The sequence below is a fragment of the Macrotis lagotis genome, chromosome 2 (genome assembly GCF_037893015.1).
Source record: "Macrotis lagotis isolate mMagLag1 chromosome 2, bilby.v1.9.chrom.fasta, whole genome shotgun sequence".
Lineage (NCBI taxonomy): Eukaryota > Metazoa > Chordata > Mammalia > Peramelemorphia > Peramelidae > Macrotis > Macrotis lagotis.
In genome coordinates this window covers 201,253,098-201,274,075 of record NC_133659.1, presented here as the reverse complement: position 1 = coordinate 201,274,075, position 20,978 = coordinate 201,253,098, and the positions used below count along the sequence as shown (strand labels likewise).

Genomic DNA, 20,978 nt, shown 5'->3' with positions numbered 1-20,978 from the left:
TTAGACAACGGAAATTCCACATTTAGATTTTTTGAGAAATTATATTTAATCATAAACAAGGAGAAGAACCTGATGATCTAGCTTTATTGGAAAGCAAGTTATTTGTACGGTATGTTTATATTAGGCAATATCTTATTATTTCTTGAAGGCCAACCTATAAAATTTCAAAATTATATCAACAAGGAAGGCCATATATAGAGAATATTCAAAGTTCTATCACCTTCTTTAAAATATATTATTTAGAAATATTTACTATTAATTAGGAAGATACATTATTATTGTTATTTTTGATGTTGCTGATCCGAGGTTTCAGTTGACCTCATTTGGGATTTTGTTGGCAAAAATGGTGGAGTGGTTTCTTTTCTAGCTCATTTTACAGATGAGGAAACTGAAGCAAACAGGGTTAAGTGACTTTCCCAGGGTCACACAACTAGTGTCAGAAACCATATTTGAATTCAAGAAGAAGAATTTTTCAACTCCAGGCCCAGCATGCTATTATTTACTGTGCCCCTAGATGGTCCAGCACCATGTTAATTTGGGCCTAAAAAGAATGATCAGATTAAATCCAGTCCCAAGGAAATAAAAACGGTTCAACAGCAAAACAGACTCACATACCTGTAAACTGGTCCTGACTGTTACTATCAACTTGAGCCAAGAAGGGAACTTTCCAATCATCTTACTCAGAAATGATACTATTGTGTCCCCATAATCTGGTTTATGAAATTCTGCTTCATTTAACCCATCAATTAAAATGATGAAATCTTCATCTGGGATTTTGCTCTCTGTAATTGAAAGAACCAAATTATTTAGGTTAAGTTCAGGCCAAAATAGTTACAAAGTTAACTATGTTTTTTCCTTCAGTTTTATGATTTACATTGCTTTAGGTGAAAGTGAGTTACCAGGGAAAATCTCTCTCCTGTCAGATATATGATGAAGCTACCAAAAGCTACCTAAGTGATTTCTTACATACTTCTGTGATAATTTAATGGTTTTCAACAAGTTTCTGAAACTTCTCTAAAACTTACAATCTATCTCTAAAGAAAAAGTTATAGACATTTCAGTATTTCTAATAAAATCCTATCAAATTGACCTTCAGGGTCAGTGGTGAGGAATGTTGAAATACAGATAGCAAAGCAAAATGTGAATTCAATTACACCTCTTATAGAAATAATTAGATGAGTAAACCTTCTTACCAGATGAGTGTTGCTAATTTTTAAATAATGGACCTGGGTGAAGGGGAAGCTCTTCTATCCCACAATCAGTGATGAAAAAGTTGAAATGTAAACATCTGTCTTTAGTGTAAATGAATTTCAGTTTTAAGTATAATTGTCAATGAACTAAATAGGTACCTTAGTCCATAACAATTTTATAATTCTATGTTACCACCATCATTAGATGGTTCTAAGTTTTGATAGAAAAATGACAATGGAGAGAGGCACAAGTTTTTTTCATCTTGAATTCCTTTAGGGACAAAAAGAAGCTGTTTCCTGAGAACTTTTCTTTTAAAGCTACCAGTGAGTATATCTGTTTGCTATGGAATAGGAAAACTGGCTTGTTTTTTGTTTATTACAAGATAATGGGGTTAAATGACTTGCCTAAGGTCACACAGCTAGGTAATTATTAAGTGCTTGAGGCCAAATTTGAACTCCTAACTCTAGGGTGGATGCTCTATCCACTGTGCCACCTAGCTGCCCCTACCCTGGCTCATTTTTTAAAAATTTGCATTTGAGGGGGCAGCTAGGTGGCGTAGTGGATAAAGCACCGGCCCTGGAGTCAGGAGTATCTGGGTTCAAATCTGGTCTCAGATACTTAATAATTACCTAGCTGGGTGGCCTTGGGTAAGCCACTTAACCCTGTTTGCCTTGCAAAAAAAAAACAAACAAACTAAAAAAACTAAAAAAAAATCTGTATTTGAGTTGTGTTTAGTTCCTTTCTTAGATTTTGTCTTCCCATAAGAGACCTTTGTTCACAGGATACTTATAACTAAAAAAGATTTAACTCTAAATTTGATCTAAAGTTTCAAACTCATCAAATAGAGTAATATGAACACAAAAACAATCTTGAAAAAGTTATTTTTTTTTTCTCCCTGCCAGTCTACATCAAACTATGGGACAAGAAAGGTGTGAACAGCTTGCCTCACAACATCAGTGTCTTATTTTTGATCTTGAGAAACTTGGGTCCTTTAAACATTGGATTTATTTTTGATTCTCACTGCGATGTCTTTTAATAGCACTCACTCAGGGATATATAATAGACCTTTCTGTAGTCAACGATCTAGGACGGTTAAGCTTCATATTAAACCACCCAAGTCTCCCTTTTGAGAAAGGAAACAGGTCAAATTTTGAAGACAGGAGAGGCCATTTGCTTGCTCTGGTAGAAAGAAGTGACGGTGTTTGTCCACAGACTGAGTTACCTACATACAGTGATGATTGTCTTATATCTTTGTATCTCCAGATCTCAGAATCATGCCTGGTACACAGTAGGAGTTTAATAAATGTTTATTGATTATTTACTAACTATTCCCATATGCCCAACAAATGACTAGGTTGGCTACATTTAGGGTTAGGGATGGAAGGCTAGCAAACTATCAGTTTAGCAAATTTCATCTAATCTAGGTTTTTAAGTTAAGTAAACTACTAATTGCATTTTGGATGATATAAATGATAAAGGGGGTTGCAGTCCAAATTAGCTATTGTTTGATGACTTTCCTCTACCTTCCTCCCACTAAGGTCCCTCTTTCCCCTCAGTCCCTATGAATCTGCCCAGCAACAACAATCAAATGTTAAGGGCAGGGATCCCAAGAGAGGTAAACTCTCACAGCCTGAGCCATCATTGTTAGATGCCCTTGGGACTGAAGGTAGGAGAGTCACATATGTTTACATGCTTGTGAGTAATAAACTGTCTGACTCATTTATGTTTCTTCTTGGTAACTTCTCATCAACAATTCCTCATACTTATTTATCATTCATCTACTAAAAGTTCTTTGCGAGAATTATTTCTAACCATGAAAGTGATGAATTTACTTTAATTCTTTGAGCCACTTTCATTTTCCCATTTTCTCAAGGGTATGTCTAATCCTATTAGATATCGATAAATCAAATTATTTATTACCATTACAATCATTATCATTTGCATAGGCCCATAAATAGATGTCATTATTTTTCCTGTGAGCAAATTAATCACTGTCTTGTTTCCAATTTCTTTTTTTAAAAAAATAAATAATTGCCTCTCTTGATTGGTTTAATTATTTTCTTATAAACTCTTATCTCAAGATTAACAGATTTCTCTGTGGATTTTTCTATTCCCCAGTATTTGATAATGAGGGTTGTTTACAGATATTTATGCTATGAAACAATTTAAAAATATTTCATTGAGTTGCTGGTATGAGGGCAGTATAGGATTTAAATAATTAAATGTAAAGCTTTATTGGATACCAATATGTCAGGGACCAATTCCATCTTTCTTCCCTGCTGAGTAAATGAGGTTTCTGATACAGAATTAAGAGACCATATCTTACTTTCCTTTATGCTTAGTTTTAAAATGTAAATATCCACCTGAGTATATTACTTTATCACATCACTCATTTGCATCCAGGTTCCAACTGACAAACCACTTGAAAGTTCTAAAATCCCTGTTGCACCTTGCTCCTAATGCTTAAATGAACTGAGTAACAAAGAAAATCTAAAGGCTGGCAGGCTAATAGAAAGTTTTTGAATGGGGCTATCCATTGTAACAAATATACGAAAGAAACACAAAACAAGAAATAGGAAGGGTTGACTATCTAGGTACCAAATTTATTTCTCATAGGATTGGGTGACTAGGTAATGATAAATGCTAACTTTTGTACTTTCAGAGAAAGCCATGAATTAGGAGAGAAAAATAACTTATAATTAGGAGTTACCCTGTGTCTTTATCACCAGAGTTTCTTTTTCACACTATGGGACCTCTAACACTTGGGACTTATAAGCACTTGTTAATCTGTTTCCAAGACAAGAATCTCAGCAGCAGTGAGAGAATGTCATGATGTATGATGTTCCAAGTTAATGAAAGGTATTGAATAATTTAGCAGGAAAACCTGCACATACTGATCAAAACAGAAAAAGCCACACGAGGTTCTGACAGAAAAGTCAGATCAAAACAAGATGTTTCCTGATGAAAAATACAATGCTATTATTCTCTGAATAGCATGCTTTGCACGAGAATTTTCTGGTGATCTGTGAGGGAGCTCTCTGAATCTTCTGGACTGAGATAGGGTGGTAGGAATAAATGATTGTGAAAAGCAAAAATTGTTCCTGATGAATTCTCCTCTCTGCCCAGGAGCTCTAGTATTTGTTTCACCTGCTTTATGGAATCAATCTCGCCCTTATTATTATTATATAATTTTCCTTTGAAAAACTCCAAAAGCGTCAGTTCTAGATGCATCCCATAAATCACTGTCATAGACTGGGTAACCCAGACTTAGAGAGACACCAAACTAAGTGAAAAGATTTTAGAAGATATTTTTTTTTAAAATTCAGAAGTACCATACATTCCAACTGAACTATTATTGCTATTATTAGTGCTGATGGCCAATTGTTTTTTGTGTCTACATTTATTGTGTCTCTCAGGTGGTCCAAATAATGTTTCACTGAGCAGATTTTACATATTTTTAAAAATTGCCTCTCCCAGTACCTTGTAGAATTCTGAAAAATCTCACCCTCACCTCTGAAAAGATGACAGAATCATAGATTATAAGATCATAGAACAGAACTCAGAACCATCTAATTCAACCCCCCCTCATTTTGTAGTTGAGGAGGTAAAGCCCAGGGAAGTTATGACTTGCCCAAATTGATTATGGTTTGAAACTCAATTTCTGTTTTAAGATCTAAAATGTTCCTATCAATATCTTTTGCCAATGCAACTCTAGTTACTTTTAAACTACACATTTTTTACAAAAACACTTGCACCACCAATGCTAGACATCATATTAACTAATGATGACAATGGGTCTTAAGGGTGGCTGCAGAAGACTCATGTGTAAGAAATAGGTTGGTATCTGTTCAGAGTTGTTTTTGTTTTAAAAATAGAATCACTATCTTGTCTCCAAAGACTAGGAAGAGATTATCTACCAAAGCTTATAAATGTAGACAAGTGCACCCTCTTCTTATTATAATTACATAATAAATGTGGAAGAATAGGCATTAGGATTTTACTCCTATGAGTAGGTGCAGCATAAGGTAAAGATCTCTGATCTTCATGGAGTCTTCCTGGGTGATGAATTTACACTGGGCAAAATTTATAAGACAAGGCTCTGTGAGGAAGTTGGAACATTAGTAAGTATAGGATAGGTATACTGTTTACAATAAATTATACATCTGTAAAAATTTCTTCCTGTTTTAGAGATAACTGGCAATGATTTTGGAGTTGGTTTGCCAAAGTAGCACCCATAGTTGTTCACATTACATCTTCCTGCCTCCCATCTCTAGCCTTCCACCACACACACATATATACTGTGTTATCTTGTTTTAAGATTTATGTAGCAGGGAGCAGCTAGGTGGCACAGCGGATAAAGCACTGGCCCTGGAGTCAGGAGGACCTGAATTCAAATGTGACCTCAGACACTTAATAATAACCTAGCTGTGTGACCTTGGCAAGTAACTTAAACCCACTGCCTTGCAAAAAAAAATAAAGAAAAGAGAACTCATATACTTAAAAAGAAAAGGAAGGTATATACAATAAAGTTCTATAGTTTAAAAAAAGATTTATGTAGCAGAAATAGAGGTAGGAATTACAAAGAGTAATTTGATTTTAGAATCTGAAAATCATTCTCAATATAGGATGTACATTTTTTAAAAAAGTTGGATGGGTTCATCCTTCTCTAGGCTTTGGGTTTTTTTTTTAGGTATAAGTTGAGGGATTAGGAGGCAAAGACAAAATGGTGGAATAGCAGGAAGAAGTATGGCTTAGCCCCAACACAAATCCTCCACAAAGTTTGAGAAGTCACACCAGACCAAATAATGACTGAAAAATTGAAGTGGGAAAAAAAACCACAATGAGCTATGTTTCTGGCCCTGGGTCAGCATAGAAAGGTAGACAAGAGAGGTCTATGGACACTGAAATTGGGGTCTGGCCAGAGGAATGGAACACACTAGTACACATGACCTGAAAGTGGACCAAAGCTATGTCCCAGACCTAGATGGGGGAACACTAATAAGTGCCAATTGGCAGTTCTGTGTCACAGATTCAAGGAAGACTGGGAAGCAGATCTTCACTCTTCTAGAGTAAGGAGAATTCCCAAGTCTTAGGTTGTGTATTTAGTGCAAATTATTTGTAATAAGTTTGAAAGAAAATAGTAGCTGAATGACTTTGATCTCAGGAGCTGAGGTATCAGTATCACCTCCAATCTCCAGTCCAGTCTGACATCTCCATTGGAATAACCAGAGTAGGAACAGAAGGGGAATTTGTAATTCTGCTTTTCTGAATCTGCAGAGCTTTCTTGAGTCTGACAGCAGTCTAAAGGGATGATGGAGTATGGAAAGTTCAAAGGAAATTCATTCAACTCTATTTCTTTCCCTGGGCTTCTAGATGGCGCAGTAGCTAGAGCACTGACCTTGGAAAAAGGAGGACCGGAGTTCGAATCCAGCCTCTGACACTGGTTGTGTGGCCTTGGGCAAGTCACTTAACCCTGACTGCCTCATATATAGGGCCATCTCCAGTCATCCTAATGGACCCAGATGTCTCCAGAGGAGAAAGTGAGTCTGGTGACTTAGCACAGCAACCCTGCCCCCCCATCATTTAAATCTAATTCACGTGTTTATCATGGCATCACCTCCCTGGTCTTCAAGAATGAACATTATCATCATCATCATTATCATCATCGTTATTATTATCTCTTTTTCCAACAATTTCTACCTAGATTCACCATATCCTGAGTATATTGAGTTCTGAGTATTATTTGACTTCTCTCTCAAATAAACTATCCACTCTCTTTAATACTTGGCTTTTTTCTATAACTACTAAGTCTCTTTCAAAGTCAGGGTCAAACCCTTGCATAGTTTGCTCTCAGGCAAAGTTAATAACCACACAGAGCTCACCAAGTTTAGGAAAAGGTTGCTCAATCACCCACCATTAGAGCTTTACCCTTCCATGAAGAGATAGACCTTTGCCAAGGCAATCCTGGCTAAATGCACATGAGATGCTATTTCATTTAATCTTCTCTGGCAGACTGCCCCCTCTATTATCCATGTCATGCCCACTAACTTTGGACATTTTCTGGGTCAAATTCTCTTTTTCCTCTATACTATTTCACTTGGTAAACTCATCAGCTCCCATGGATTCAATTATCATCTTTCTGCTGATTATTCTTAGGTCCATTTATACAGCCCTAATCTCTCATCTAACCTCTAGTCTTGCATTTCCAACTACCTATTAAACATTTTGAATTGGATGTCCCATTAAAATCTTAAATACAACACTTCCAAACTGAATACATTATCTTTTTACACAAAGTCTTCCCTTCTTTCTAACATCATCCTTGATTCCTCACACATTTCCAAAATCCAATCTTCTGCCAGTCCTGCTGATTCTACCTTTACAGCATTTTGCAAATGGACCCCCTTCTCTCCTGATACTGCCACCATGCTGCTGCAGCCCCTCATTACCTCACACCTAGACTATTCTATCTTCTACTCAGTTATCATAGTGATCTTCCTAAAGTGCAAATCTAGCCATGTTACCCTCATTACACCCATTTAATCATCTCTAGTGATTTTCAACATCCCCAAAGTCAAATGAAAAAATCTGTTTGGTTCTTAAAGTCTTTCACAATTTGGTCATTTTCTAGTCTTCAGTACTTTCCTTCCTTCAATATACTCTATAGTTCAGTGACACTGACCTCCTAGAAATTCCTTTCACAAGATACTCTACCTCTAACTGATGATATTCCCTGTTTTTTCTTTCATGTCTGGAATTTTCTCTTTCCTAGTCTTTACTTCTTGGCTTTCTTTGAGTCTGACTTAAAGTACCTCCTTCAGCAAAAAGTCTTGGTCAATCTTCCCTAATGCCGCTGTCTTCCCTCTAAAATTATTTCCAATTTATCCTTGTATGTATATTATCTTGTATGTATATTTGTGCTTAATGCTTGTTAATTTTGACATATGTTTTCCTAAAAGAGTGCAGCTTAACCATCCATACAAGAAAAACAGAGTTTGTCTTTCATTGTGTGTATTTCAGATAGATAATACTGATTTATAAATCTGGCCCACAGATGAACAAGAGAAATAGAGAGGAGTCTGAATGTCCCTGGGAAGCTGCAAAGTGCCTTAATAATCTCGTTTCCCTCAGAAATAAGGGCTTACTTTTTTAATACCAACATTTTACAAGCATTACTGCAAGACATAGAATATAAAACTCTAAAGAAATAAAACAAATTATCATTAGGTTAAGAAATGGGTCAAAAGTATTGTTGTACCAATGTAGTTTCAAATTGCTTTACAGAATGGATGAACCAATTCTACTCCAATAACTAAGATACCAATAGTATCTTAGCCTGCTTTTCTATAATCCCTGCAACCCCTTGTCTTCTCTCATTTTTACTAATTTGCTGGCTATGAGGTGAAATTTGAGTTGTTCTGATTTGAATTTCTCTTAGTAGTAATAAGGAGTAATCATTTAAACAATAGTTAATACTTTACAATTCTTTTTGAGAACTGTTTATATTCTTTGATCCCCTATTTCTCAGATGTGGAAACTGAAGCCAAGAGAAGTTTTAGTTACTTATCCAAAGTCACACAGGTAAACAGAGTATTAAGGATTAAACCTAAGTCCTCTGACTCCAAATTTAGCACTTTTCCCACCAGCTATTTGAATATGGTCAAAATCACTTAACCTCTCAGTGCCTTAGACAACTCAGCAATTGGATTTACAACTTTTAATCTTTTTTTTTAAGCTCAAGTTATCTTTAAAAAGTAAACAATTTATATATTCACTCTGTTTTTTGTGCAATTTTTAAAAAATAGCCCAGGTAAGGAATAGTAACTTCCTGGAAGAGATAAGGACTGCTTAAACAGTTATTGGTTATGCTTCTTTGAACTTCTAGCAAAGGTAGTGATCTTATTTCTAAAAAAGATTCCAATAGCTGCTTATTTGTCAACTGAAAGGGAGGTAGGTTGGGGATAAGGAAGACAAAGTAGACAAGACTTATGCCTAAACTACCTGGGATGAATTTTTGAAAGTAAAGGGAAAAATAGATGTATATGAGAATGAAAAGTCACCAATTTAGGTCATCTAAATTTCTGCAGGAAAATATCAAGCATGGGATCTAGTGGAGGTTCTAAACCACAGGAACTACTAGGGAAAAGCTATCATTTTACTGATATACTACTTTAACTGTTCAGTCAGGATAAGTAGTTTTGGTATCTGTCTTACAGAAATGAATTACACTAAGAAAGAAGAATTAGGCTTTTGAATAGTGTATTAAAAATGATTCCTATAGGAATTTAGTTTTTTCAAATAAGATCCTTTGGAAGAGATTTCTAGTACTAAAATCTCAGCAGTTTTGATGGTCACACTGATTAGAACACTTTCCTTGACTTTCCTTCTCTTCCTTCTTTTACCCCATTTTGGAGATTTCTTGATTGGACAACAGACTGACAGTAAGATAGCACTATATCTAGAGGCTTTCTTTAAGGGATGGGCAAACTTTGGATCAGAAGACATACATCCTTCCCTCTTCTCCCACCTTTACATCCCTCCTCCTTCCATGCTACCTTTGTGAAGGTTTTCCAGGGGCTCAAGTACTCCTCTCCTAAAGGAGGCCATGGGATCCTGCACACAAGATCGTAGGCTCAGCATGCTCTGCAGATGAGGCTCCCGAAGAAGCTGTTCCCGATAGGCGACAAGTTGAGGGGAGCGGCAGAGTAGTGCAGCAACATTGTGGACAAACTCTGGTACCAGGCAAGTGTAAGCATTGTCTGCTTGGCAGTAGTGATAGGCAACAACCTGCAGGAAAAAAAAGGTGATAAATACACATGGGAAAATGAGATGAGAGAACTGTTTGTGGGATGGCCATACTCCATTCCCAGGCAGTTTAGGCACAATTTCTCAAATTTCCAATTGAAGCTAAGGAAGAACTTCCTTCCTTCCTTTCTTTTCTCCTTCCCTCCATCATAAATTCTAAGGAATAACTTTCCAATTGTCTGCTGTACCTGGGATCTGCCTTCCTCTCATGACTGTTCTGCTCTGTATAGTGCCATCAATTGAACTAGCAATTATGTTTAGGAATTATGCATTAGCTTCAAATGGTACCAAGATGAATCTCAGGAATCATCACACACAAATGATGATATCATTTTATAACTTAAAGCCTTATGAGATTTGTCCTGCACTGAAAGCATTATTAACTCTCTGGAAGGAGAACAGCATAGTGGATAGAGAGTCAGCCTCAGTTAGGAAGACCAGTATTCAAGTCCTGCCTCAAACATATATTTGTTAATCCTGGGCAAATTACAATTTCTTAAAGCTCCCAAGCAACTTGTAATAAGGTTCTAAGTGGCAGAAGAGTGGGCCACTCAGCAGGAGTTTCCTTATACCAATGATATCACACAGCAAATAAATAAATAAATAAAATAAAATAAAATAAAATAAAATAAAATAAAAATTAAACCTTTACCCAGCATTGAAACATTGAAATAATCACAGCTGGAGACTAGCAATTTGAATAAATGTGGATCTTGCCCTTGAATAACTAAGATACCAACTGGTGAGCCTCTAATCTGAGATCTAGTTCAGTCAAGACATCACAGATTGTTAAATCAGGGTATTATCTTCATTTTACAGTGTACATATGTACAGTGTACATAGGACACACTCCAAATCTTGTGGGTATTCCTGTCACATTACCATTTCCAGTGCCAGTTGTTTCTATCTTTCTCTATCAACTCTATGTGATCTGCCTGGGACCTTACTGGGATAGATCAAAATGGGTTGGAGCTAGCAGTAAGATCCTCAGCTCTCTGATGCTACATCCCCAGGGTGGGTGGGTTGCAAAATGAATCACTTCTACTGAAAGTCAGTCAATAAACATCTGCTGAGGGATAGCTAGGTGGTACAGTAGATAGAGCACCTGCCCTGGAGTTAGGATGACCTGAGTTCAAATCCTGGCTCAGACACTTAATAATTACCTAGCTGTGTGACCTTGGGCAAGCCACTTAACCCCATTGCCTTACCCCCCCCTCAAAGTGAACTAATAAACATTTACTTATCACTAGGCTAAATTTTGAGAATGAAAATAGCAATAAAGATAGTCTCTGTCCTCAAGTAGCTTACAATTTAATGGGGAAAGATAATACACACAAAAGAAATTGAAAAAGTAAGGAGGTAGGGATGTCAGAGAAATACAAAGGAGTGCAGTAGATAGGAAATGAAGAGATGACTATCAAATGACAATTCTAAGAGGAGTTCTCTATTCTCTAAACAGAGAAATCTCAGGGGCAGAAGCTGCTGAACAATAGGACTGATGTGATATTACAGGATGAAGAGGTTCCTAGGGTATGTTGGAAAAGTTCAAAGATATGCAGCCATGTGGTAAATGAAGGAGTGGCATGACCCCATTTTGTTCCTCCTTCTTCAGACCTGAGCTATTCTAGTCCCCATCCAGAATGATTACATAGAAAGAATGTTACCATCAAAGATATCCACTCTTGTCTGGAATACTTGACTACTCCCAGGGTTTGAATGAAATAGAAATCCTGATGAGATGGAAGATGTTTTTTCACTCATTTATTCATTAGGGCAGATGGAATGTAACTAGCAGTAGACAGAGTCAATTCCATAATGCTGTTTTGCTTAGAAGGTGGACTTGCTGTGGTTGTTATTGATATTTTTTGTTATGCTATTGGATCTCAGGCATTCCTACCACTGGCAAGAATGCTAGTCCTACAACAAATGCTTAAGAATGTTCTCTTTTTTTCACCAAAAAGTACTACTTATTAACTGTTAAAGAAATTCAGGAGCCATTTACATAGATGAAATTAGAGACAGAAATAGTCCTTAGTATTGTGGTGCTTATGTTGATATTATTTCATTAACTCTTGTGTCTTTAAGCATAATGTTATTTCCCTGCTTATCTTTTTTAACATTGTTTTTATTGTTGCCTTAGCAGAGATTCCACTTGAATCTAAGGTTTTCTGAATTTGTCTGAAACACTTTTATGACTAGTTCTTCATTTTAACTATGTGAATCTTTTATATTTCAAGGGTATTTCCTGGAAACAATATATTTTGGGATTAGGCTTTCTAATTTATTTTGCTATCATCTTTGATTTTATCCCATTCATATTTACACATCATTTCCTGCTTTTCTTCCTGGTCTATGAACAGAGAAGAAGGGGGTGGACAAAGAAAGCATCTGACTATAATGTACATTTGAAGTAGGATTGCTCCTACTCCTCTGCCTTCAATCTCCACGAAGCCAGACTCTGATTTTCTTTGTTCCTTCCTTTCTCTTTTTTATCCTTTTATAATATAACTTTTGAAATTGAAGTTAGTTTTGCTTATGACTGTTTCTTCTTTGAATCTATTCTCCTTCTTAGACTTTTCTCCCCCTTTCCTTATCTCTATTTCTTTTTTTGAATTTATGCATTTACTCATAAAACTCTGTGCATACATGTTTTCAATTTCCATTATACATTGCAGAAAGAATGAGGTCATAAAATGTCTGGTCTCCCCATTCCTTCCTTCATATTTGTGTATTCTTTTTTTTTTTTAAACAAGGCAGTGGAGTTAAGTGGCTTGCCCAAGGTCACACAGCTTAGGTAATTATTAAGTGTCTGAGGCTGGATTTGAACTCAGGTCTTCCTGACTCCAGGGTCCATGTTCTATCCACTATGCCACCTAGCTGCCCCATATTTGTGTATTCTTTTACACAAAATAGTAAAATTCCCCCTTCTCCTTGATTTCATTTCTAGGATACTTCTTTTCTCTCCCCTTTTGTAAAAACAATGAAAAAAAATCCTTTAAGTCTCTTTGCAACCCTAAACAGATTCATATTCTGAAAGTATATCATTTCTCTTTTTTTGTTGCCCAGTCATTTCAGTTATGTCTGACTCTATGTGACCTCAATTGGAGCTTTCTTGGCAGAAATTTTGGAGTAGCTTCCTGTTTCCTTCTCTAGTTCATTTAACAGATGAGGAACCAGAGGACAAAAGGTTGATTTGTCTGGGACCAGCTTGTATCTGAGATCAGATTGGCATACATGAAGACTGTCTTCATGACTCAAGACCCAATACTCTAGAGCACTAGCCCTGGAATCAGGAGGACCTGCGTTCAGACACTTAATAATTACCTAGCTGTGTGACCTTGGGCAAGTCACTTAACCCCACTGCCTTAATAAATTAAAAAAAACAAAATAAAAAGATACAATGCTCCACTATCTGCCCATCTTTTTTCTAAAAGACTATATTTTATCATTACTTTATCCCCTCCCAGTTACCCAAATATATCTGCTTTTAGCTTCTCCTGTATTTGTATTTTAAATTTTCTACACAGCATTGATCTTTTCATCAGGAATGCTGAAAATCTTTGTTTCAATTAAAGATCTATTTTTCCCCCTTTGTAGGATTATACTGTTTTATAGGGCATATTATCCTCGGTTGTAAGCCTTTATCTTATCTTTGGGTCAGTGTATTCCAAGATTTTTTTTTTTCTATATAGCAAGTAGCTTTTAAGTTATGGACAATCCTGACTATTGTTCCCTGAGGTATGAATCCTTTTTTTTTTGTAGATGTTTGTAAACTCTGGATCAAATTTGGCTATGAAATTCCTGGATCCTATCAGTTTGGGGGCAGGGGGTATTCCTTTTTTTTAGTTTTTTTTTTCCCCAAGGCAAATGGGTTTAAGTGGCTTGCCCAAGGCCACACAGCTAGGTAATTATTAAGTGTCTGAAACTCAGGTACTCCTGACTCCAGGGCTGGTGCTTTACCCACTGCACACCTAGCTGCCCCCAGGGGGTATTCCTTAAGGAAGCAGTAGTCAGTAAATTTTTTTCCATCCTTATTTTACCCTTAGTTCTAATATATGTGGACAGAATATGATTTCTTTTATAAAAATTAGCTTATTTTTTGATACTTAAAATCATATAAAGTTCTGTAAATTTACTGAATTGTTTGCTCATTTTTTTTAGAGGGTTCACTATTTGGGTTAGATATTTTATCTTTTCTAAGCTTTTTATTATCCTTTCAATTTTTTCCTTACAAACTCACTTGAGTTCAATGAGCTCATTTCTCAATGAACTATTTCTAGCTCATTTTTTTTACTTTTAGTTTAATTTCCTCCAACCACTACAACCATTTTAAAAATATGAGGCTTTCCATTTAGTTGCTGTAAGTTTAACATCTCCTTCTGGGCTTAACTTTTGGTCTCTTCTTCACTAACAGTAATTCTTAATTGTATTTGTTGTTTTCTCATGCTTACTCATATTTGCAACCTTAGTTCTTAAACTGGAATTTTGTAGTTAGGTTGATCCCTTCTTGTATTCTTGGTAGGTCCTTTTTGGTCCTTTCCCCTCAGTAATTATAATAGCACTGCTATTGTTTGTATGTGCTAGTGTGTATTAGCCCATATCATCTGCCTCAGTCGCCTGCTTCTGTCTCAGCTTCCTAGTGATTCACTTTGGATTCTACCATTGACCATACTCTATCTTTTCTTTTATTGCATGATTGATTTCTCAATCAGTAATTGCTTATATCACTTATGAAAGCTGGAGGAGGAGTTCAAGTTGGTCTCAGACCTTGTCTTAGTCTCTTTGAAACTGGTGCCTAGGTACTGATTTAGCCCCATTTCTTGATGTGGTTTTGTGTTCCAAAGAGTACTAGGTTGGTCCCTATTTTTCTGTGGGGGCTTGTTTTTACCTCTCGTTTCTATTTTGACAAGTTAGGGCTAGGATCTGAATTCAGATACCTAATTAATGAGGTTTGAGTTGCTTAAAATATTCCTGTTAGAGTACTGTCTGGCTTCAGGTCTGTTCATGAGAGTTTGTTCTGGCTTCTTGGTGGGGGCTTTTTTCCCTTCTTTGTCAGCTCTTGGTTTTTTCCATGAAATTCATGTTAGTTTTCTTTGGTGTTAACACTTCTACCACTCTCTTCTGCTTCTTCTGTCCTCTTTCTAGGCAGTTCTGAACTGGATGGAGAAAGTGACTTCCATTTTTTTCTTGGTTTTCTTGATCAATGTTTGGGAATTATTTATGATATTAGCTGGAGTTCCTGTGGATGATTTGGGCTTTTTATGACTTCTCACATCACTAATATGACCCAGAAATATCATAGTTTTCTATTTTTATTTTCAAAAGGTAGCCTCATTCTTTTCTTTAAAACAAACCATTGCTTGAGAATCTTCTTGAAGCATATCAAGGAATTTCATGTAAACTATTCGGCAGCCAAAGCATTTATCCTCTTACTGAATAGTGAACGTTGGTGGTTATGTACTCATGGACAGAGTTCTTCCCCTTTTAAAAAAAACAGGCAAATGGCAAACTTCTGAACTTTTCATGCATATTTTACTTCAACTGGTTCCACATGTCGAAGCTCAGAGCTGCTGAACAAATCAACTTTGATTCAACCACTACAGAATGTAGTATGCTATCAGTTTGTAAGTAAATAATGTAAGACGTGAGAAAAGAATTTTTTTTTCACTGACTTTCACCAGAAAACAACAGAGCCCCTGATCTAATGGGGTCAAAGCTGCATTAAAGCTGTATCTTCTTCATGTGCCTCTATTTCTTTGAGCTGCAATTTTCTGGCAACTTGCCACAGGCCTACACTAAGAATTGTAATAAATCTTAAAACTTCAATTCCTTTGAAGGAATTTGAGCAAGAAAATAATTTAATCTCTTTCTGAGATAGTGCATCTTGGCTGGAGAATAGGCTGTTGACAAGAAATTTTAGAAACAGCTATACATGTATGTACAATCTGTCAAAACCATTATGTAACAGTTCTATAAAATTTCCTACTGCCACTATCTATAATTTTCTCCCTAGATGATAAGAATAAAAAAGCTTGTCCAGGAATATTTATTTCTTTAGGTTTTTCTATGGTAGATATTGGTTTGCTCTGTGCAAAGAGAAGAAGTTATCATTCCTCTTAGTCACCATTTCAAAAACTTTTTAAAATCTGCTCAAATTTTTACAAGCTCCTCAAAAACAAATAGCTAATAGTTCCCCTTAAGTACAGTCACACATCCCTCTCCCCCAACTCTGTACCACATATACTCTGAGATTCCTCATTACTTACATGACTTCTAAAAATTCCATTTTTATTGTTATCTTCTCTATATTAAGTCAAGGTTTGATTTCTGTAGCTGTAGGGACTTTCTTCATCAATGTAGATTATAACCTAGCTATGATTATTTTCTTAGAGAACTGCTTGTGGTTCAGGGGTTAAGTGGTTAGCCTCTGTTCAACAAGCTAGTATCAGAAGTGGGATTTAAATGCAGGCCTTCTTGACTCCCAGTCCAACACTAACTATTCTACCATGCTATCATGCCTTATATATTGAGTTATTTTTTCCTCTTAGGAGTTCACTAGGTTACATTACAAAATGTTATAATAATAACCATCCCTTCTGGTATGAGCTTAAAAAATTTAAAAACCCTGAAAACTGCAGGCTATGGCTTGTCATAGCATTTCAAGATTAGTTATTTAAACTCAAAGTGAGACTATTTAAAATAGATTTTATATATCTTGAGTCAGGTTCCCTGGAGGAAGTAATAAGTACATTAAGGTGTCTTTTAAAAGGTGAGGAAAAGAGTGGGCTTGTCTGCAAAAGGAAGAAAGTACAGGAGCTCTCTTTGCCCCATGAACAAAAAAGTGCTTGCAACAATATTTCTCTAAGGGGAGGGACAGAAAATGAAGTATGATTCAATTGATGGAACTAACCCAATACTGACTTGACCAGTAAGATCAAACTTTAAATGAAAATTACATTATTATTCTTGTCAGCACTGAATTGGCCTGCTTGCATTAATGTGCCCTAGGCCTCTCCTTGCCATAGCAACCCTAACTCTATCAAGGGATGATCTTGGGCCAAGATCAAGTTCAACCTTACATAAAGGACAAGCAGCTCTGGACTTGTAGCAATACATTTATACATCAAAATTGAAATTACATAGTGATTAGTGATTGGAACATTAACTTTAGAATGCTTCTTCTGTCCCATCTGTCCCCCATTCCACCTTGTTTCCTTCCCCATCTGCTTTACCAGATTCCCATAACTTACTTCTCTTTACAAGTCGAGGTCAAGGACTGGCTTTTAATATCTGTAGCAGTCTGGAAACTCAGGGTAGGTTACTAATGATCACTATCCAAAATCTCAACTTAATTTCCATGCCCTACTCTGTAGATTCTGACATTAAAAGTATTTGACTACTGATTAGGCCTAGATAGTATTTATCTAGAATAACCAAGTTTTAGCCAATAGTAGGTTTAAGTATTGCCCATTAAATAGTTGAGGACAGTATTCAAAGTATCTTTATCCCAAATATAGTTGTTGGGAAGTTACAGAAATAAAGAACAATAAACTCATGTTAGTGATGTGTATATGAGGATTAATTCTTTAAAATAGAAAATAAATTACTGGTTACTCATATATGGGAGTAATTTTCAATTAGTTGACTAGGTAGTTAGATCATCAATTTGTCAGAACAAAGATAAAAATCAATGCCAAAAAGGGGAACAGCATGCCCTCTAAAATGAGAAGATATCATGTACAATTACACCAACATATTCAAACAAATTCATGACTGAAAAATGGGAAATGGAACAAAGAAACATCATTAATGTGGAAGTTTAACTGATATAAGGCAATCCTCACAAAAGAATTGCAAAAGAGATCATATGCCACCTGAATCAGCAAACACTAAACATTCCTAATAAGAGAAAAGACATGACAGAAAAGACAGACAGGAAGTGTTTAGGACAACTTCTTCCCCTGTTCATCACCAATATTTTTTCAGTGATCCTGTAATACTATTCAGTCTCCTTTGTTGGTTCATTATCCATACCACAACCCTCTATTGTAGGTGGAGAGTTACCTGAAGTTCATTTCTGGGCTCCCTTCCATTCTTTCCCTATACTTTTTTTTTTATTTTTGGTTTTTGCAAGGCAATAGGGTTAAGTGACTTGCCCAAGGTTATACAGCTATGTAATTAAGTGTTGGAGGACAGATTTGAACTCAGGTCTTCCTGACTCCAGAGCTGGTGCTCTATCCACTGTGCCACCTAGCTGCCCAACACACTATACTCTTTCATTTGATTTTTTCAACCCACTTTAATTATCATTTCTATGCAGATGAATCCTAGATCTATGTATCTAGTACTACTCTGAGCTCTAGTCATATAGTTCTAATTAACAGACACTTCAAGCTGGTTGTACAATAGGCTATCTCAAGCTCAGCATCTCCAAAACAAGTCATTAGCACCAAGCCCACACTCATTTTGATCTTCCTTTATTTCTTTTAAGAGCATCATTCATCTATATGCCAAGGGGCAGCATAAGACTGAAGTCATGGGTGGACTTAACTGAGTACTAAATGACCAATGAATAAAAGACTAACTTGCAGATAGTGTTTTACAAACTAACAATAGTCCTAGGGCAACACAGCCTCGGTATATTTTCAAAAGCTTTAGATATGGGTGCTCTTGTCATGGGCTAGCATTCAAATTAAAGTAAAGATAATATATAGTCATTGATATTGGGAGGTTATGTTACCTCAGGATGATCAGCCTGCTCAGTTTGGATACTATAAAATATCCTGAGAAAGGCTTAGACAGAAGTTACTGTTATCTTAAAGTTGGTAGTGGGGAAGCTTATAGAAGGGAGAGATGCCTTCTGCAAAGAAGGCATCTGAGAAAAGAAAAACAAACTGTTGAAGTTCTAGCATGTAAACTTATGAGCCTACATAAGCAGGTGTGCTTCAAAGACAACTCAACATGCAAGCAAAAAGGGATTTACAATAAATCATACTTAGTACAAAAATGTGAAGTTAGGAGTCTTCCCAAATAGGAATTGCACTTTCTTTACAGTCAATAATTAATTTTGGTCCCCTTAATTTACTCCTTATCTCAATCTCCAGAAATGCTTATCCAAATCTGTTCTCTCCCCAAAAACTCTGATACGAACTCAACTCTTACCTTATTAATTATTTGAATTGGGCTCCCTCTTTCTCTTCATTTGAAAACTGAATTCCTTAACATTATCTTCTAGCCTACCCTACTTTTCACTTACCAAAGTCAACTCATGTGTGTGTGTGTGTGTGTGTGTGTGTGTGTGTGTATGTGTGGCTTTCTTTCTCACATCTTCAAACTCCTCCATCTTTTAAAAAAAATTATTAGACCCTATCATTCCTACAAACTATCATGCTATTTATTTAATCTTTTCTTTGGCTATCTACATACTTCATGTCTCCTCTTTATCCCTTTTTCACCCACTTTTCAACTCTGAAAATTGATTACTGACTTCACTCAGCTGAAACTGCTTTCTTCAAAGACAGCAAAGCCAAGATGGCAGAGTAATGGCAACTCAAGCTGCCCAAGATCTCCCCCAAATTCCTTTAAATAATGACTTTAAACAAACTTTAGAGTAGCAGAACTCACAAAAAAGATTGAGTGAAATAATCTTCCAACCCAATACAACTTCGAAGATCAGCAGGAAAAGTCTGCTGCACCAGGATGAGAGGAGAGAGCAGGGACACATGGGCTGTATTGAAGTGAACTGGTCCCAGTCATCCAAGAACAGACGGTAGCATGACTAGGTTGGTAGCAATTTCCAGACCTCTCAGCCCAGAGATTACCCAGGACAATTTGGAAGATCAACAGGAAAACTCTGCTGCACTAGGATGAGATTGGTTCAACAGTGCAGACTTGGCCCCAGCAGATCTGGAAAAAAGGTCTCAGGAGCCATTGAATTAGCAGCAGCAGCTGCTTCAGAAGCTCTCAGTCCACAGACAATAAGGGGGTGGGGAGGGAGAGTGGAGATTTCAGGGGTCTCTTTGCCATCACTTGACTTTAGCAAGGTGAAAATGACTCTGTTGCTTTGCCCAGATCTGCGTCTCAGTCAGGGGAACTAGGTCCAGGAGGAGGAGCAGAAGCACAACAGATCTTATTGCCACAGCAGAGCAGGGACTCTCCTTGAAATTCCATGGCAGAAAGGAATGCTTCTTAACACTTAAACAGCCCAGCGCACAGTCCTGGGGAATAGTTATAACATCTCATAAGAACTTGGAAGAAATGAAAACTTACAATTCTGAAAACAGCTTCAAAAGCTTAGGACAGTGCATCCTCCACCCTGGAAGCAGAGCCTCACCTTAACAAAGAGTTAACATCAAGTCATAGTCTGGGGAAATGAACAAGCAACAGAAGAAGAAAATCTGACCATAGACAATTACTTTGGTCCCTTGAGAGCTCAAAATACACATTAAGAAGAAGATTAAGTCAAAGCTTCTACATCTAAAGTCTCCAAGAACAATATGATTTGGACTCAAGCTATGGAAGATTTCAAAAAAGGATTTTGAAAATCAAGTAAAGGAAAAAGAGATAAAAATTAGAAGAGAAATGAGAGAGATGTGGGAAAATCAAAATGATCTCATAATTGAAAAATTTGATGATTTCTTCTGAGTCCTCATCTTTTTCGACCCATCTTGCTACATTTGATGTTATGAATCACTCTCTCCTTCTGGACTCACTCTCTCTCTCTCTCTCTCTCTCTCTCTCTCTGGGTTTTTGTGACACTACTTTCTCTTGGTTCTGCCCCTACTTTTCTGATTTCTTCTCAGTCAGTTAGCTCAATCTGTAACTGAGCTAAATACAGGTCCTTATCACCTTTTATCTAGATGCCTGAAATAGTTTCTTAATTAGAATCTCTGCCTGGTCTCTCTCCCTACTTCAGTCAATCCTCCAAAGTGATTTTCCTTAATTAAGATCCTTAACTTCAGATCTGACCATTCCCTACAAAA

The 20,978-nt window shown here is 36.5% G+C and overlaps 1 protein-coding gene across 7 annotated transcripts in view; it reads right to left on the bottom strand.

The window, feature by feature from the left end:
• Positions 1 to 20,978, bottom strand: part of TANC2 (tetratricopeptide repeat, ankyrin repeat and coiled-coil containing 2) — a 649,103-nt gene that overhangs the window by 80,449 nt on the left and 547,676 nt on the right. For all 7 annotated transcript variants that reach the window (XM_074224430.1, XM_074224434.1, XM_074224431.1 and 4 more), the window contains 2 exons: positions 9,747 to 9,978; positions 616 to 782 (listed from right to left, as the gene is read on the bottom strand). In XM_074224430.1, coding sequence (XP_074080531.1) covers positions 616 to 782; positions 9,747 to 9,978 — 399 coding nt within the window. The remainder of the gene's footprint in view (positions 1 to 615; positions 783 to 9,746; positions 9,979 to 20,978) is intronic.